This window comes from Zonotrichia leucophrys, chromosome 5 (assembly GCF_028769735.1).
Source record: "Zonotrichia leucophrys gambelii isolate GWCS_2022_RI chromosome 5, RI_Zleu_2.0, whole genome shotgun sequence".
Taxonomy (NCBI): Eukaryota; Metazoa; Chordata; class Aves; order Passeriformes; family Passerellidae; genus Zonotrichia; species Zonotrichia leucophrys.
The window spans coordinates 30,764,038-30,781,288 of NC_088175.1; the positions used below are offsets into that span (position 1 = coordinate 30,764,038).

Genomic DNA, 17,251 nt, shown 5'->3' on the forward strand with positions numbered 1-17,251 from the left:
TGGTAAGAGAACAGAAGACAATATAACAGTATTTTATTAGATGGTCAAGCATTTAAATGCAGAGAAACCTCCCCAGATGCCTGCCATTCCTGTGATATCTGAACATTCTGTTGTAGTTCTGGATAGAGGAGAAGGGAAATAAAAATATCAACCCACCCACTCATCACTACCATGCTACAGGCGAACAATCAAGTACTGACCTTCAGAACTCACTAAGTTTCCATTGCATGAGAATAAATCTTCACTTTGGATTTTATTTACATTGAGAGATATGTGCACTACTTAGAATTCATTGGTCTTTATGTATGTATGAAGAAAGCACTCTTGACACAGACAGACAACTATTCTAGTCTTACTGTCTGGCTTTATTCACTGTTTAATGAATTTAGTGAGGCACTGCCTGGCTTTACTAGCATTAGCTATAGGTCATGAAAAGCCAACAATGCCCAAATACATGGCAACACTATGATAAAATCCCCAGACTATGTACATTCCAAGTTCAAGCCTTGAGATCAGACTACTTAAATAGAAAAGTTCATGGCTAAAAACTGTGTGATTAAACTGACCAGATGTGCCTCATCTTTGGTTTCTTAGTGCATCCATACCTGACTCGAGGTCTCCGTGTTAGTATTACGATTAGACCTTCTCCGAGTGACTATCACAGAAGGCTTCCGCTCACAAGGAGCTCGATCGTTTGTTTGGCCTTTCTGGAGCTTTCCATCCTCAGACTTTTCCTTTTCAAGGCTCTGCAAGTCAATTTTTCTCACTGGCACAGACACAGGAATGATAAGAGGCACAAGGCTGTTGTCCTCCCGGGCTTTTTTGGGAGCTGGTGAAGAACTGGCGAATTCCACAACACTCTTTGAAGCTGCAGTAGGTCCTGGAGCTGTTACTAGCACACTCTTCTTCTCCTCTGAATTATCCAGCTCCTGAGAAGAAAAATAGATTCCTAAAAATTCTGTACTACTTATGCAATAAATGAGATACCATCTCACGTTCAGTGTATATCAAGTATCTCAAAGCAACTTGCAAGCTGAAATGGATTTGGAAGTGTTACTGGAGGTAAAAGAATATTTCGCAGGGTTATTAAAATTTCATAGAATTACTTGAGGATTGCCTGTAGTCTCAACTGCTAGAACACTTATATAGGTCATTTATAAGAATTGTTTCACTACCTATGTTTTAACATTTTATTTTCTATATGAATTTGTGTCCTGCTTTATAGCTTTTGACAACAGCTCGTCAGTTTTAGTAATGATCAAAAGCTGCAGGTTATTAATTTCAAATATTGGATTTCTGCTCCAGGGAAGACTGAACTGTGATAATATCTTAATTAAATCTCTCACACACAAAAAAAACCTAAACCCAGAGCTAGTTTTTCTTAATTTTTTTTTTCTGACTCTGGAAAACATTAAGCCTTCAAAATAAGCCAGATAACAAGACTGAGCTCATAAAATCTACTATATCAAGAAGATCCAGGACTGCCTCGTTTCAAGGAGGCAGTTATTAGAGTTGGGCTAAGTTGCACAGAAAGGTTTATTCCATAACTGACTCTGCAGCTTACAAGTCTGACTGCTTCTTCACAGACACTGCAAATGTACACCTCTACCACACAGTGATGGAACACACACTTGTAAAGTCACAAGTGGCATCCATTGTCCCAGAATAAGCCTCAGGAAAAATTAATGAGGTCTGAGGACCTGCCCTCACTTCAGGCTGGTGACAGGCTCCTGTACTTTCCTCTAAAACTGCCAATTTTGGGTTTGGAGGGCATTCATCATGTTCACCGTGCTGACAGACATCACTGGAGTCCTCTGACTCTAGATAGAAAGGGGTTCCTGTAAATTTTTGTAGCTTTCCTCCACCACTTTCTGGGTACAGCAGCACATAATGACAATGTGAATGTGTTAAAAAGCACCAATTCTGACCAATCTAAAAATTTCAGGTACTTCCTGGGTGCTCCACAGACATCTGTAGGTCAAGAGACATGAACTGATTTGCTGACTACAAGAAGGAAATTATGGCAACTCAAAAGTGCCACAGTCACCCAAAAGTGTCACTTTCCTCTGGCTTTATGATTGGTTTACCATGCTCCTTTTATTTTCAAAACTGGGGGGCAACCAGCAAAGCACTCCTCCTCAGAGATGGGAAAGTTGACCCCTCCAAGCCAAAACAAGAACAGGAGACCTGAATAGTAGCACAGATAGAGAAAAAACACCAGTAGGGACTTAATATAAATAGTTGAGACATCCTTAAAGATGTTCTGGTCCACACTACAGCTTTTCTGATCGCAGAAGTTCACACATACCTAATGTTTGCAAGAGGCACGACTAATTTTGGAATTAAGCCTTTTGCTTCAGATCCCTAAACAGTTTCTCAGCTGTTTGATTATTCTCAGAGGTAAGCAGAAAGGATGGGACCTACTAAGGGATTTTTGGCTACCTCAGAATCCCTGTTGCAGAATTTGGGGCAGGAGGGCTGCTGGATCACTTCAGCAAGTGCAACACGTGGCACTTTCATTTAGACTCTTGCATAAATACTGAGGTATGAACTAGTAATCTAGAGTTCTCCAGGAAATCCACAGAAACCCATCAGACATCCTGGCATCGATCCTGTCTATCCCTCAAGCGGTTTCTAAAAATCTTAGAATTCACAGAAAAACCCAACTACAATAGCTGCAAGAACTGTTCCAAGGCCACATCTGTGATCTGAATAGAATCCACATCAGCCTTTTAAAAACACCTGCCCACACAGTGCTTTCTGCTATCATTCTGCATCATCTGCATCAAGGAGAGGCAGCTTCTGTCTGCAGTCAAACCAAAGCCTGTCCATGAAAGAGGCAAGACCAGAACTACAATTCTGCAAACAAAACTTTTTTCTTCCTTTTGTTTGTAGCTGCTGGTGCCCTGTCCTGTGCAAGGGGAAAGCAGCTAGGTAAGCAAAAATGTCTTCCTTCCATAAAGGAATATTTAAATTCAGACACCCTTTAAGAAAAGCATTAAGGTTTGAGAAAAGTTTTCTGTTCTTATAGAAGACAACAAGTCATACTGAAACAATTCAGGAGTTGAGAATGTACTGCAGCCTGTAGGCAGCAACAAGCTTGCATCACCTGAAAAAAAGGCAGCCACAGGCCTGTTCCAAAACGTCAGTCGTGACACGGCATGCAGACAGATATTGATGTCCACAATATTATTTTTGCATAAGGTACACATACCTAGACTGGGATGTTCAAAAAACTGGTTCAAATTATGAATGATATCTTCTTCAATCAATAATTTAACTCTATGGCATTTCCACACACTCTTCAGATAACCTATGCAGAGAAGGCTTCTAGGTTGTTTTTAACAGAAAGACACTCATAAGAGAAGCAGCCCACTCTCATTCAGCAAACATATTTTCTTTTTCTCCCTCACACAATATCCAACACCTTAAAGACGTAAAATCCATCAGACCTCTGGTAAGAATTTTATCATCTTTCAAAACCTCATCCTAAAAACCTGAAGAGATCTAAACATAAGGAGTTCTTCTGCTAGTGCCATTATGCTTGCATATCTGCAAAGAGCAAAAGAGCATCTGTCAAAACACTTCTCTGGTCTTTACATTATGAATCAGACTGCAAGCAGACATGCCTTCAAACAGCCAATTTCTTGCTTCATCTCTCAGGGCCTTTTCCTAAATGCTCTATTTGCTTCTTCTTGACACTCTGTTAGTGATCCAAGTGTAATGTAAATTGCAGGCCTTCTGCCATATAATCACACAATGGCTGGCAAAGTAAGAGCAAATACACCATGCTACTTCATACTACCAGTTCTTTATCAAATCTGCTGGTTCAACTGGAGTTAGAGCAAAAAGGGTTGAAGACAACATCAACCAAGTCAAGTCACTGTTCGATTTCTGCTGTCCAAGAGATGGAGTAGGCTATGGATATTCAGCTCATTGTTTATTAGTTTAGTTCTTTCCCTCAAACAGCACATTCCTCTAAGGAAGAGATGGGGAAAAAACAGTGACAGACAGACTAGGATAAAAAGGATGATGAGAACAAAACGGGCAATAAAATGCCTTTCCCTTTGAGACTGGATAGCAACTCAGACATAAAAAGTCTAGGTAAAACCAGCTCATGTAATGTGTATTTCATCAGCCTTTGGCAAGAGAACTTCCAAGGAAAAGTGTGCCTCCTAAGAAGCGCTCAATAAAATATTAGGCAGCAAACCACGACTGTAAGAAAAACATTCAAAAACAATCCCTCCAAAAACCCCCACTCAACTCCAAAAATCCCATCACTTGTCTCCCAATAGGCTAGTTAATTTTGAACTCTGTCATCTTGCCATATGGAATATATGCTGTTTAGTTTAGACTGATGTGATATCAATAGGTTAGGAGTAGTGAACTACCAAATCAGTCAGCACTAAATTTCTTCCTCATTAAGTCCTACAGGAGGTCTATGGGCCCTCAGGTCATTCTTAGAAACAGCATGCTGCATGAGACAGGCCTTTGTCATGCCTGGTAATGGTCCTTCACGTAAGTGAAGCTTTCTTAGACTTTTAATATTTGAGAAATATTGAACATGTAAATTGCATTATGTAATTTTTAGATAGCACATTTTAGAAACACTTCAACTGCTGAAACTGAAAAACTGGCAGGTAAGCCTAAGTCTTTTAATAGAAAAGAAATAGAATGTTAAATTGGTAAAAAGATAACAAGTAAGCTGCTTATATCTGCCTCTCAAAATTCCTCATCACCTTGAGACCTAAGCTGAAAAATTCCATATTTTCATGTCATGGGCTAAAATAATGTTTGGTGTTAGTGAAATAAAACTGTCACTTCGAGGTTTCACTATACCACATCTCTGTTCTCCCACATCTATGAATTTCAGTAGCTGAACTTACATGCCTCCACACCAGAGCTGCCCTCGTTGCACACTTCAAGATACCATCCTACACTGCATGGGAACATGACTTCCTTTCAGCCCTATTTTGTAGTGTAAAACATGCTATATGCTTAGGGTCTATACCTTACCTTTACATTCTGAAGAGAAGCCAGCTCAACAGCTTTTTGGGCCAAAGTCAGCAAATTGGCTTCTTGAGAAACACGTCGCCTCCTTCGGGTACTCTGGATTACACCACCTCTGACACTCTGAAAATCATTAGTTCTCTGACTGTTTTCCTCAGGTGCTGCTGCCTGCTTCTCCTCATCTCTACCATTCTGGGCTGCAGCTTGCCTGTCTGCTTCCATCTGGCACTGCTCACTATTCACCAGGACATCCTTCTGCCCCAGATCCAATCTTTTGGGGTGCAAATAGCTACTTTTACTGTGGCCCAGTGACTCAGGTGTTTGCTGTATCGGGATCTCTTGCTGATGTGTTTGCCAGTGGTGCAGAAATAAATTGCCAGGTTGTTCTTCTGCCTGCTTAGAAGTCAACACTTCTCCTGCAGATGTCAGCAGGCCACCTTCTTTGGAGAGTCTCCGTGACCTTCTTGGAAAGGGAATCTGCGTCTGAGGTAGGACAGTCTGCTGGTTCTGCTCTGTTAATGCCTTGAACAGCTCCTGGTTCCTCTCTGCTTGCTGAAATTGGTGTGGCATCATGTGATGCTGAGGTGCTGCAGCTGCCACATGAGGCTGTGCTATAGAAGTTGTTTGCTGCAGACCGAAGGCTTGTGTGGCAGCCTGTTGCTGCTGCTGCTGCTGAGGATAGAAATTTTCAAAGAGCTGCAGCTGGGGAAGAGCTTGCTGTTTTTGTTGTGCAGTAAATGCTGGACTGGAAGAAGTTGGGGCTTCTTGAAAGACATGTAACAGCTCAGGAAGACCTTGCTTTTGGCCTTGGTGACCAAATGCAAGTTGGAAAGGCTGCAATGGCAGAGTTTGATTCTGCTGCTGCTGTTTCTGCATTTGATGAAAAGAATTCATTTGAGCTTGCTGTCTAACCAGGGCTTGCTGTTCCAGCTGAGCCTTTTGGGACATCATCTGCTGGACAGCATCTCCATACAAATCCAGCTGTGACACAAACACTCCTTTCTCTTGATTTCTTTTAAGGGCTTCTGGGTGGCCATAGAAGCCTGGGGCACCAGAGTTGGAGTGGGGTCCTTTTGGGTTGCCCCCAAAAACCATACTGTGGTTCCACACTGAAGGTGGAGACTGCCAGTGGCTGTCACCCCTCTCTGGTAACCGGTTTCCCATTAGTGAATTCTGCCATTTGACAGCTGTTACTGACTGGGGCATCATCACTGATTCTCCCCTATCTTGATTGTAAACAGAGTTCATCAAAGCAACGTTGTTGGGTGCACTTGTTAATCCTCCTGGATGAGAAATCTCCATAGTTTGAGAGACTGGTATATTCCCTCCGTGACCATAGTACTGTCCTTCCTTAAGCTGCTGCTGTGGCTCCTTTGATGGCACTGCTATGTCCTGCTCGTTAAAATAGGCAACTCGTTTCCCAGCCCGTTTGCTTGAAGACTTTTGCTGAGCCTGAAGATTCATGGTTCAGTCTGTTCTCCCAGCCACACACACAGTATTTATAATCCACCCATCCCTGAGGTTGGGGGAGGAAAGGCACAGCAGTCTTCCTTTTCCATTCAGCTTCAGTAATAAAGGGCAGGAAAGAAGTCCAGATGAAAGTGCATTCACTTCCCTTTTCTTTGTGTGCTTCTCCCACTTCTTTTCACTCTTATAGTTTGCGGTTCAGAGGTCAGTAGGGTCCACTTAGTTACAGGTCCTGAAATAGAGAAGCAATTGCAATGAATCATCAACAGACATAACTGGCCTATGAATGCTCATGTGATAAGCAACAATGTGTATGTCTGTCCCATTTCCCATGGAAATGAAGACCAGGATAATAGATGGAAGAAACAACAGATCTGACCTGCTAGAAGAATGCAAAACAAAACAACTTCGCTTTACAAAATAGGTATCACACTGTACTTGCATGATGCAACTCCCTATTGCACAGAGAATTCTGACTAATCCCTTAAGTTCACCCTGAAAGTTTTACTTTTACTCTTTACTACCTCTGATCTGGCCAGTTACTTCCACATCTTTCTGTAGCCAGAATAATCTGGTTTTAATCTTAACTCAAAACCACAAAACAAAAAGCCCTCATGGCTTGCCAAAAGGCCACAGTTCCCAAAGACCTTTAAAAGCCATGTATGTACATGAAGACTGCAGCCAAACATGCAACAAGATGCTCAATTCAGTATTCTGAAGGAAAAGGGTCAGGCAACAGCCCATCAGTCACACACACATACCGCCAGTGATTACAGATGCCTTCCAGTCAACATCTGCCCACCCAGCATCCAAGCCCTAGGATCCCATCCTAGGGCCACAGCTTGCTCAACCTGAGGCTCTCTCAGAAGTTTTCTTCAGCTGAAAGAAACTGCTCAGGCTCAGGTCAGACTCACTGAAAGGTAGTTCAGGCAGCTGCTCTTGTAACAGCTGCTTGCAGACATCAGCAAATATCTGTTAGTGAAAAGCTACAAATGTAATAGAAGAAAGCCCTTCCAGAACAGGCATTCTACAACAACTCTACCCTCCTACCCTCTTCTTCCATGAAGAAAAGCTATCCACAAACTCTAAGAGCCCAGCTTGCAGGATTAAGGTCTAATGTGTGAACACATACACTAGCATTCCTATTTGGACACCTAAAACCTTTTTAGATGTTTAGTTTTAAATTCAATTATATTATCAGATTATTACTACTAACATTCTAGTGTAAGTCTCTATTCCTATCCTTTTCAGCGTGCATTCTGTTCTACTTTAAATCCTACAGCCAATACATTCCAGGAAAATTACAGCAAATTGTAAAAAACTATTCTTATTACACCCCTCTGTTACATAATCAAGTTTCTCTTAAGTGGAGCAGGTAAGACTAACACACACGTCCCCTCCAATGAAACCTGCAATCCATTTATTCTGCTTTCTAAAATGAAAAATAATAAACCAATAGGACATAGCACACTGCAGTCCTGTAACCTGAGCTTCCTCAGACAGATCTGGGTACAGCGCAGGTTTTAACACTGAGGTGGGGTTGGGAACATGACGAGGAGGAAAGGACAAGGAGTTTTAATTAACTTACGCAACTTCCACCTCAGAGGCCAAGCTTGGCTTCAGTGCCCCTGGAACCATGGGAGTGTTTCAGAGCGCAGTGACTCACTTCCTCGGGCTGTTCCATAGCTGCTCCCCCACACCGCCTCCCCTTCGCCTTTGGCTACAAACCATGGACCTCTGCCACCCCGCACCACAGAGCCAGGGCATTCCTCCCTCCTCTAAGCACAACATCTCAGCTCATTTCCCAAGACTATCACAACAGGATGAAAATAACTCTAGGAGAAATTATGGACACGTGAGATGGAAAATTCTCTCTAAACTGCAACTAGTACACGAATGAAGATTTCATAAACTAAGTTTTTCCTACTTCCAAATTTCACTAGGAGAGGAAAAACCATCTTACAGCAGGAAACTGAATCCCTGGTAGCAAAAATGTAGAGGTGGATAAGCTGCTATATGACTCTCAGAAACCTTAATGCTATACTCTCTCCTTGCTTTCTGCAGTACTGCAAATGTATCAGAGATAACAGCTAAACTTCAACACCTGAGGTAATACTACTAAGAGTGATTTCTGACAGTCTTACTTTGTGAAATCACCACAAACTATTTTTATCTCCAAACTAGGCAACATTTTCCTTCCACTGATGCTTTTGCAATGCTGTCACATCATTCTGATAAAAAGAATGCAAGGTCTTCTGTATATTAGAAGACATTACCAGTAGATCAAGTTTTAACCTGACAGCTTTCTGAAATTCTGCTGTAGACTTTTTACACTGTGAAGAAAAATACAACAATAATTGTCAAAAAGATGGCATTCAACTTTCAACTTGAAGGGTCCTTTTTATCAGCCAAAGAAAGAAAGAAAGAAAGAGTCCAGCTGATGCTGTTCTTAACAGTTGTGGCTGGGATTTGCAGCTACCACACAGAAAAGTGCCCAGAAGACCTTTAAAAACAGGACTCTCACATTAGTAAAATGCATTGAATTAGCACAACTTCCCAAGCTTACACTTGTGTGGACTTTGGTTCTGCTTTTTCTATTACTAGGTAAGAAGACACCAGCATCACAAGGTCTAACTCGGACCAGTTTAGAACTGCAGCAATCTGGGAAAGAGATCTAACAAAACTATTAGGACGCAAAGTATAATAAGGAGTAAGTTCAGAGATAACCTAAATGAGGAAAAGGAATATGTACAATTGAAGTTGTTATTCAGCACAACATCCAGGAAAAGAGATTTAAGGCAATTTGAACAAAACATGTTTACTGAACATCCCAGTTCTCCCAGTTACATGCAAAAATAACAACATAAGAGATCACCAAGATAAATGAGGATTTGGTGCATCTGGTATTTGATGGTAAAAGAAAGTATCACAACATTTGCATTTTAGAAGTTTTTTCTATATAGAAAATCTACAGAAAAGTATCTTCTATGTCATCCTAATAATAACAGCTCATAGTTTAAGCTGCAGTGATAAACGTTCAAGTTGCAGCATGACTATGCTTCAGGAAAGCTCATGCTTGGCAGCTTCACTGCATGAGCACTGCTGGCTGACTAAACAGGCTTCCCTCCCTGAGGTTGGGGGAATGAGCTCACACAATCATCCTCCCAGCCAATTACCAGCTTTGGAGTTTTTCTGCTTTGTTTTGTTTTACTTGAATTTCAGCACAAGAGTCAGCCTGCAGTAGCACAGGAAAATGGCAATACGCTTCCAGGCTTAAGTGCTTTGGAGCAGTACACCCTGGACCATTCCTCACCTTTGAATAAAGCACAAAGCCAGTTCCAACACTCTAATTCCCAGAAGATACTGTGTCTTGCCTCCAAATATACAGAAGTGTTATGATACTTAGCATTGCTTTTACACTGCACAGAGAAATATTTTGTTTTAATAACTCTAAGATTTGGCATGCAACATCATCAGTTATATTCACTTCCAGGAGCTTCTGAAATTCAAGAACTTCTCCTGAACTTTCTCCAGATGAATATAAATTGTACATCACCTCCTTTAATACTGTAAATATTTTAATATTTCTAAGGGATTTTTGATATTGTAAGACTTTCTCTTCCACACCTAAAAAGAATGACAAATTAGATATACATATCCAATGGGAACATATTTTCTGGAAGGAAAAAGACCTAAGGAAAGTAATTCATGGCACCTTACTGAGAAAAGTTAGAGTTAGCATTTTTAGCTAAAAACTTCTCTAGCATATCTGCACTAATGCATTAAATAAAATCATAAACACATATAAAACACCATATGAGCTCAATTTATGCAAAGAATGCTGAAGGACTTCCTGAAGTATGCAACAGGACTATGGAGTCTCTTCCTGCATGCAGGATTCTGTTCTGAAATGATGAAGTCCTTTCAAAGGAGTTATCAGAAGAGTGCAGGCACAGACACTCAGAGCCACTCACTAGGCAGTTACCAGCCAGACCACCCATCAGCAGATTTTACCCAATTTAAAGCAGAATTATTGAGACATCCCTATCCAGTGCAGCTGTCTTGTCACAGTTTATTATTAGCCTAGAGAGAGTCTGATATAAAACCTTAACTAAAGTTAAAATATTATTTGATTTAGGGAACAAATAAAAAATGTTCACTGGTAACCATTTAATGTAAAATATCTCTATCTCTCTTCAAAACTTGCTGCCTGTATAACTGGCAACTGTTGCCTGTATAACTGGTAACTATCCACCATTATTCCATTTCTATAAATATTCTCTTAACTAAGCATATGTGTATTTGTACAGTTTCACATATCAAGTTCATGACCTCACACACTGTAGTAATCTTGAACTTTACTCTTCAGCTCACTTTTTGAGGGCTGTGCTGTCCTGTGCTTTGTTCAGTCCATTTGCTACATCAGCTATATTTGGCATGATAAGCAAGTTCAAATTGTGCACATTTCTCATTCTCCTTTGAGATCATTTGCAAGCATTTCTCTCTGACAGAATGCTGCAGAAATGATTCAGGAAACTCAGATTTCTCTAACACTTCAGCAAAATTAAGGATGCTGAGAATACTAACAAGCTGTAGTTGCAGTTGTAGACCATCTTTTAGTCCACCATCTTAGCTTTAAAATTCCTCTCGTTTAGGGTTTTATTCATGTGAAATAAAGTGTTCCTCTGTTCTAGCTAATGTACATTCTCAGCCTTAACTGCAACAATGCTGTCACTGTTCCTTACAGGAAATCTGACAGATTAGGGCAATGACAATCATTTCTCACTAAGTCCTCCTGCTGCCAGCAAGTGAAATTATGGTTCTCCCCGGTAAGCAGCTCAATCACTTTCAACCAGGATGATGGACAGATTCCAAGAACAATCTTACATTTAAGACAAATGCAGCAAGTTACCCCATGTCCTTCTGAGACAAAGCAATCAAACCTTCCTTCTCCAATTTGCTCATTATGGTAAAATCCCACATTTATGAAACACATAAAGAATTATAATACATATTTTAATAATAACAGAGGAAACAACTCACTTTTAAGATCACACAACAAACAAGGTCAAAAATTAAGCAATATAATATAATAGCTACCAGTTCCCCTTCAAACCTGAAAGAAAATCTGGGTTTAACTAAATCTACCTGTGAAAGATGGAAAGTGGGTATGCTATTCACACAAGTACAAAAACGTTTAAATTCCTCCAGTGCAATAGAAGGTCAGAGGAGGCTAATGGGGTAGATTTTGTTTCTGGCTTTTGTGGTTTGCATTTTTGAAAATGACTGGAGAGTTACAGGTCATCACAAACTTGTTCCAGCCAGCAGAAATCTGCCTCTATGAAACCACCAGCACCATTTGCAAAAGTCTTGAGTGAGAACAGAGAAAAGGTTGAAAGCATGGTTCAGTTTTTGTGTTTGTAAAAGACTTGCAAAGCTTATTACATATAACCTATGCTTACTCTGCTGTATATGGAAACAGATTCAATCCCTCCTTCCAAAGCCTCTCTCGCACACTCACTTTGTCACATTTTCTTCCAGACAGTTACCTACATCAAAATTCCTGCAGATTGTTTTCAACCTCCCACTCACCACCTTCAGACACCTTGAACAGGAAGGATAACAGCACAGCACAGAAAATAAACCATGTTTGTAAATTCTATACAGTCAAGCACAGCAATCTATGTTCTGAAAAAAGCAGGGGAAAACTCAAAGCAACTAAAAAACACAATATGGTGCAAGAAAGCAAAATAAATAAATACAAAGATGATGGTTTTATGTTTCTGTCACTTTATCACCCAGACATCCTGAATGTCTGTCTCCATAGCAAAAGTTGTGTTTGCCAGGAGTGTGGAACCAACGGAGCAGTCCTGCAGTTTAAAAGAAGCCCACTATAAAGAATGTAATTAGGTATCAAGCATCTCCCCTAACACCTCCAAGTACAAAACTAATCCAGAGAATGTATCAGGTCGAAGTCCTAGAATCAACAAAGCCTATGAAATGGGGAAGGCTTACTTGTTGTGTAACACTGCATAGCAAAAAAAGGAATCCTACAGCAGGCCTGTAATAAAGACAAAGAGATGAAAGGAAAGCTGCTTCACATGCAGACAACAAAAGGAAAAACACAGCATCCAGGAAGTTTGGCAACTTCCACTGATTCCTGAAGGTGCCAGCCTGAGGCTAGCAAACACATACCAAAATAAGTAGCATGCATATGACCTGCCCAAATTTTCATGTGATTGGCCCATTTCTATTGCAGAGCAACTGATGCTATGACTGACTACAGGGGCACCTCTGCCCCGAGGACACGCTTAAAATTACTGTGCTGCCACTTTCACTTTCCCATTTTTGGAGGATGGGAGTTAATAAAGCTTTATTAAACCACTGTACTAACCAGAGACTCAAAAATGAAACCCATCAGCTCTGTGAGGTGAAACATGTGAGAAAGAGGTCATGCTGGGAAGGACCACGTGCCAGCAAAATCAGGTCACTTGTACTGGACAACCACATACCCCAAACTACTGCTCCAATCTAAACCATTCCTGACATTCAGCACCACCAGAGGTTAATTATCCACAGTGAGCAAAATTACACAAAATATAGAACAACCATATTGTCTGGGAAAAATACACATATCCAAATGGAAATACATGAACTACACTTCACAAAGGAACCAATCCAAGGAGAAACACAAACCCTTCTTCAAGAAAATATTTTGGTTTATGGTAAAGGAGGTAATAAATGTGAAACATGAAAATGCAATCCTTTATACATTATTTAATTAGATACATTTCTGTTCCAATGGTCTTCAAATTCACCAAAGCATGCACTCTGATTCTATCTGGACCTACTTTTGACATCCATGGATGTGATTTTATTTATCCACATCACCACCATTTTTCCACACTTAATCTAAACACACAGAGCCATCCTAGTATGGAGGATGTTACAGAGAAGGATTTTGGTGTTTTGAATTAGAGGGTCTGAAGCACCTCAGATATACCTCAAAGGGAAGTTTTCAGGTAACAGTTCTATGAGGGGAAAGTCATACACTGTTGCTGAACACTTAAAAATATCCTAATTTTGGGGGTTGTCTTCCTCAGTTCAAACTGTAAACCTGGTTACAAGTTTATTGGAGGTTTCCTTTCCAAAACATACCCAGGATTTTCCACATAATTTTGTTCTAAAGGATGAGGAAGAGACAAAAAGTTGCTACAAAGAAAATGCCCATCAAGTGCTGATTAGTCTTATCCTTATGACAAGCCAGACAAAACCTGGCTAACACAAACAGCTCCACCAGAAGAAAATCAGTATGGATAAGGTAGGAAAACTACTAAAAAGACAGACTAAAAAACTTAACAGATAATTAAACAAACAACAAAAGGGGAAGAAAAACCACAACCAGTTTTTTTTTTTAAAGGAACTGACAATGTTGCTTCTACTAGTTATTGAAAGGATATGTAAGATCTTCACTTACTTTCCACCAAAACTTTGAGTGCTGTTTCCAAAATAACCGAAATTTCATGTAAACCTCATCACATGAAAACAAATTGTTCATGATTTGCAGCAGACTAATCTTTTGTCATGTACCACGAGAGAGGCAGCTCCACAATCCAGACTCTTGTAAACACAAACACAGGAAAGTCCATCTTTACAAATGGCTTTGAAACACAGACCAGGATTATCCTTTAATAAAATACATACATGGTACATTTGTTATATTGGTTAATGTTTATAAACTGTACTGAAGTTAGGAATAATTGTTATTATAATCCGTCATGATGATAAACCCTGATCTGAAGAGGTTTGGGCAGTCTTAGAGAGCAGAATGAGCACAGTTATTACAGAGTAAGAAATGCTGCTTTCAGGCTTTGTGAAGTTACAGGAACATCATTCCTTGCCACTGGATATGGGTTAACAGTGTAAGCCCTTAGACAGTTATTTTAAACTTTTTTGTTTGGAGCTGTCTGGGCAGGCAGTTGCTAGCAACAGAGACTAACATGAGGAATCACAGCAGGCCCGAAAGTCAGAATGGCAAAGAGCAAGCCAAAAGCTTTTCTCTGCCCTCGCATTCCCATACCTGACAGGACCACAACACATCCTTCACTCCAAATGTCTCTCCTGCCACAAACACACCAGCTGCAGAACTGCATGCATACCCCAGAGACAGAACACATCTCTCTGCACTTCAGCCCTGAGAAGAAAACACAACTGAATGCACTGAGCTGCAACAGGAAAGATTGCTACAGGTTCAGTTGTTCCCATCTCAACCTCTTCAGCACTCCAGCAAAAAAAAAAACAGGCTGGCACACACATCCAGTGTACGGAACAACAAAGTCTGAGTGTTTTACAGATTCCTTTTAGACTCTACAAGGGGTAATGGGCTACAACTAAAGGAAGAGAATGGTGAAAGTTCATAGAGACAGCGATACTTTCCATTCCCAGAGATTTTTTCATAAGAAATATAAAGGTACTCAATTCCTCAGCCTGACCACCTGGCAGAGACATTCTTAAAATCATCAAGCAGGCATCATCACTCACCCAAGTCTGGCTGGACAGTAGCTGAGACTACACATACAGGCAGAACCCTGGGATCTGGGATCAGCATCCAACTCTGATACAGACATACACCTTAAGCAAGCCACTTCAAATTGTTTCATAAAATAAGAATAATACTTGAAACCAAAAACGTTGATTTTAATGGAGTATTTTGAGGTCATAAAAGTTGTATTATCTTTAACAACAGCCACTAACTGCCTGAGAGTCTTCCACAAAGGGCTTAGAAGTCTAATTTCAGACATGATGCAATCAGGGTAGTGATAACCAAAGAAGAGGGAATAAGACAAAAAGTGAAGGAAAAAAGTGGCACAATAACATAGTTCTCTTTTGTCACATGTCTGCCTCTATCTCACTGGACCCAGAAATATCTTTGTTTATCAGCAGTTATCTAAGCTGAAGCAGTGCTGATCTTGGCTTGCCTACATCCACGCACTTGCAGCAAACATATGACAGTATTGACTGAGCACAGTCTTTTACAGCACGGACAGGACTTCAGTTCAAATTTCTAAAATTACATCTTTTAGGAATTCCTGTTGACTATAAAAGGGTTTCTTTATTGTGCTGGTCTGTTACAAGGTACAGTAAGCTCTTGGCCATGACGGGGGCTGTCAGGCATTACAGCAATGCAGCTAAGCAAATGCACACCAGTACTGGGAGTAGGAACACTGAAAGATGTGGGCAAGCAGGATCATCACACAGTGGAAAACAGTACGGTTTTTAAACTCCACGGGCTTAGAGCAGTCTGATTTCTTAACCTTTAATTAAAAAATCAAAGCACTCTCCAGGTTTCTGGATTCAGAGCTCCCTGCCAGTTACCTGACAGACACCTGCTCAATCTCCTCCTTTTAGCCACAGGGATTTCAGTGGAGGAAGGAAAGAGCAGATGGCTGGCACCAGTAGTGGATCAAATACAAAGCGCTTCCATTTCTGTAGTGGCTTATTTGTATCCTTACTAGCATTATAAAAGCACTTCCACTATGGGGCATAAGTGACATCAGCCTCATATGGACTCAGAGCAAAGTCAGGAATTTCCTAAAGATTCAGCTCAACAAAGCTACCTGAAACCAAACAAGCCACTCATTCCGTACTTTATAACTAGAAAGAAAATAAGTTATTTGATAACAGCATGAGGAAAAATGTTCTCTATTAAGAATCCTTACAAAGCTATTTTAAACTGAGCAAAAGACTCAGCTGTTAGTAAAACAAAGCTGAGGTCACTATGATTAAATTCAATACTATGAGAAAAACTAAAATTTATGCATTAATCCACCTGGAGATGGAATTCTATGAGTTTTAAGGAGATCAGAAGTATCCTGCACTTGCACAGTGTACTCTGCCTGTCCTCGAATATAAATATATTTTAATTGAAGTCATAACATTTTGATTCAATAATCCCACATTACACTTTGAACAGCTGTATTTGCTAAAGATACAGGCTATGAAATTGCTATTAACAGGAACAATAAGTCCTTGCAAATTGTGAAAAAAAAAAAAACCTCAGGATATAAATAATATGAAGATCAGACTTACTAGAAAAGCTGTTAAGATCATCTGCACCAAACACTTGACCATCTACAAAAGAAATAACTAAGCATGAAGGAAAATAATTCCCTTATATTATATAGTTTTCACTTCAGAATGAAGGGCTAATGAACTAATCATGTCTTCAGGTATATGGATTCCATTAACCTGATTGTCTCACACCAAAGAAACTCTGAGACTGATGCTCCTTTACAATCCATAATGCATCTAGTCATCCAGTTTTATGCCAGTTTGGATGGGGCTCTGAGCAACGTGGACTAGAGCAAAGTGTTCCAGCCTTTGCCAGGGGGGTGGAACGAGATGATCTTTAAGGTCCCTTCCAAAGCAAACCATTCTGATTTTGTGATCATGGATTCTAAAGTATTTTTTCACACCAGGTATATAGCACTCTCTCATTTCAAATAGGTTAATTCAAGTGGACCAGTTTATGCCCCACAGCATCTGATGACATTACTATTTTCAACACATCTCCAAACAAGAGATGAATGAACATCCAATCTCTCATCAGCAGGCTGTGAGACAACTGTGTAACTAATGTTACACAGGTCTTCCCCTTTTGGGATTCCACCAAGGCAGAAAAACATTCTACCAGCTATTATACCACAGACAAATTTCTCCTACAGAAAGTAGTTGAAGGAACTTGTCCATGAACAAACTTCATTTTTGTGGAATC

General features: G+C 40.2%; 1 protein-coding gene across 2 annotated transcripts in view; it reads right to left on the reverse strand.

Moving 5' to 3' along the window:
* Positions 1-17,251, reverse strand: part of MIDEAS (mitotic deacetylase associated SANT domain protein) — a 52,276-nt gene that overhangs the window by 17,566 nt on the left and 17,459 nt on the right. For both annotated transcript variants that reach the window (XM_064713890.1, XM_064713891.1), the window contains exons 2-3: positions 5,017-6,709; positions 606-929 (exon numbers count right to left, since the gene is read on the reverse strand). In XM_064713890.1, the coding sequence (XP_064569960.1) occupies positions 606-929; positions 5,017-6,474 (1,782 nt within the window). In that variant the 5' untranslated portion in view covers positions 6,475-6,709. The remainder of the gene's footprint in view (positions 1-605; positions 930-5,016; positions 6,710-17,251) is intronic.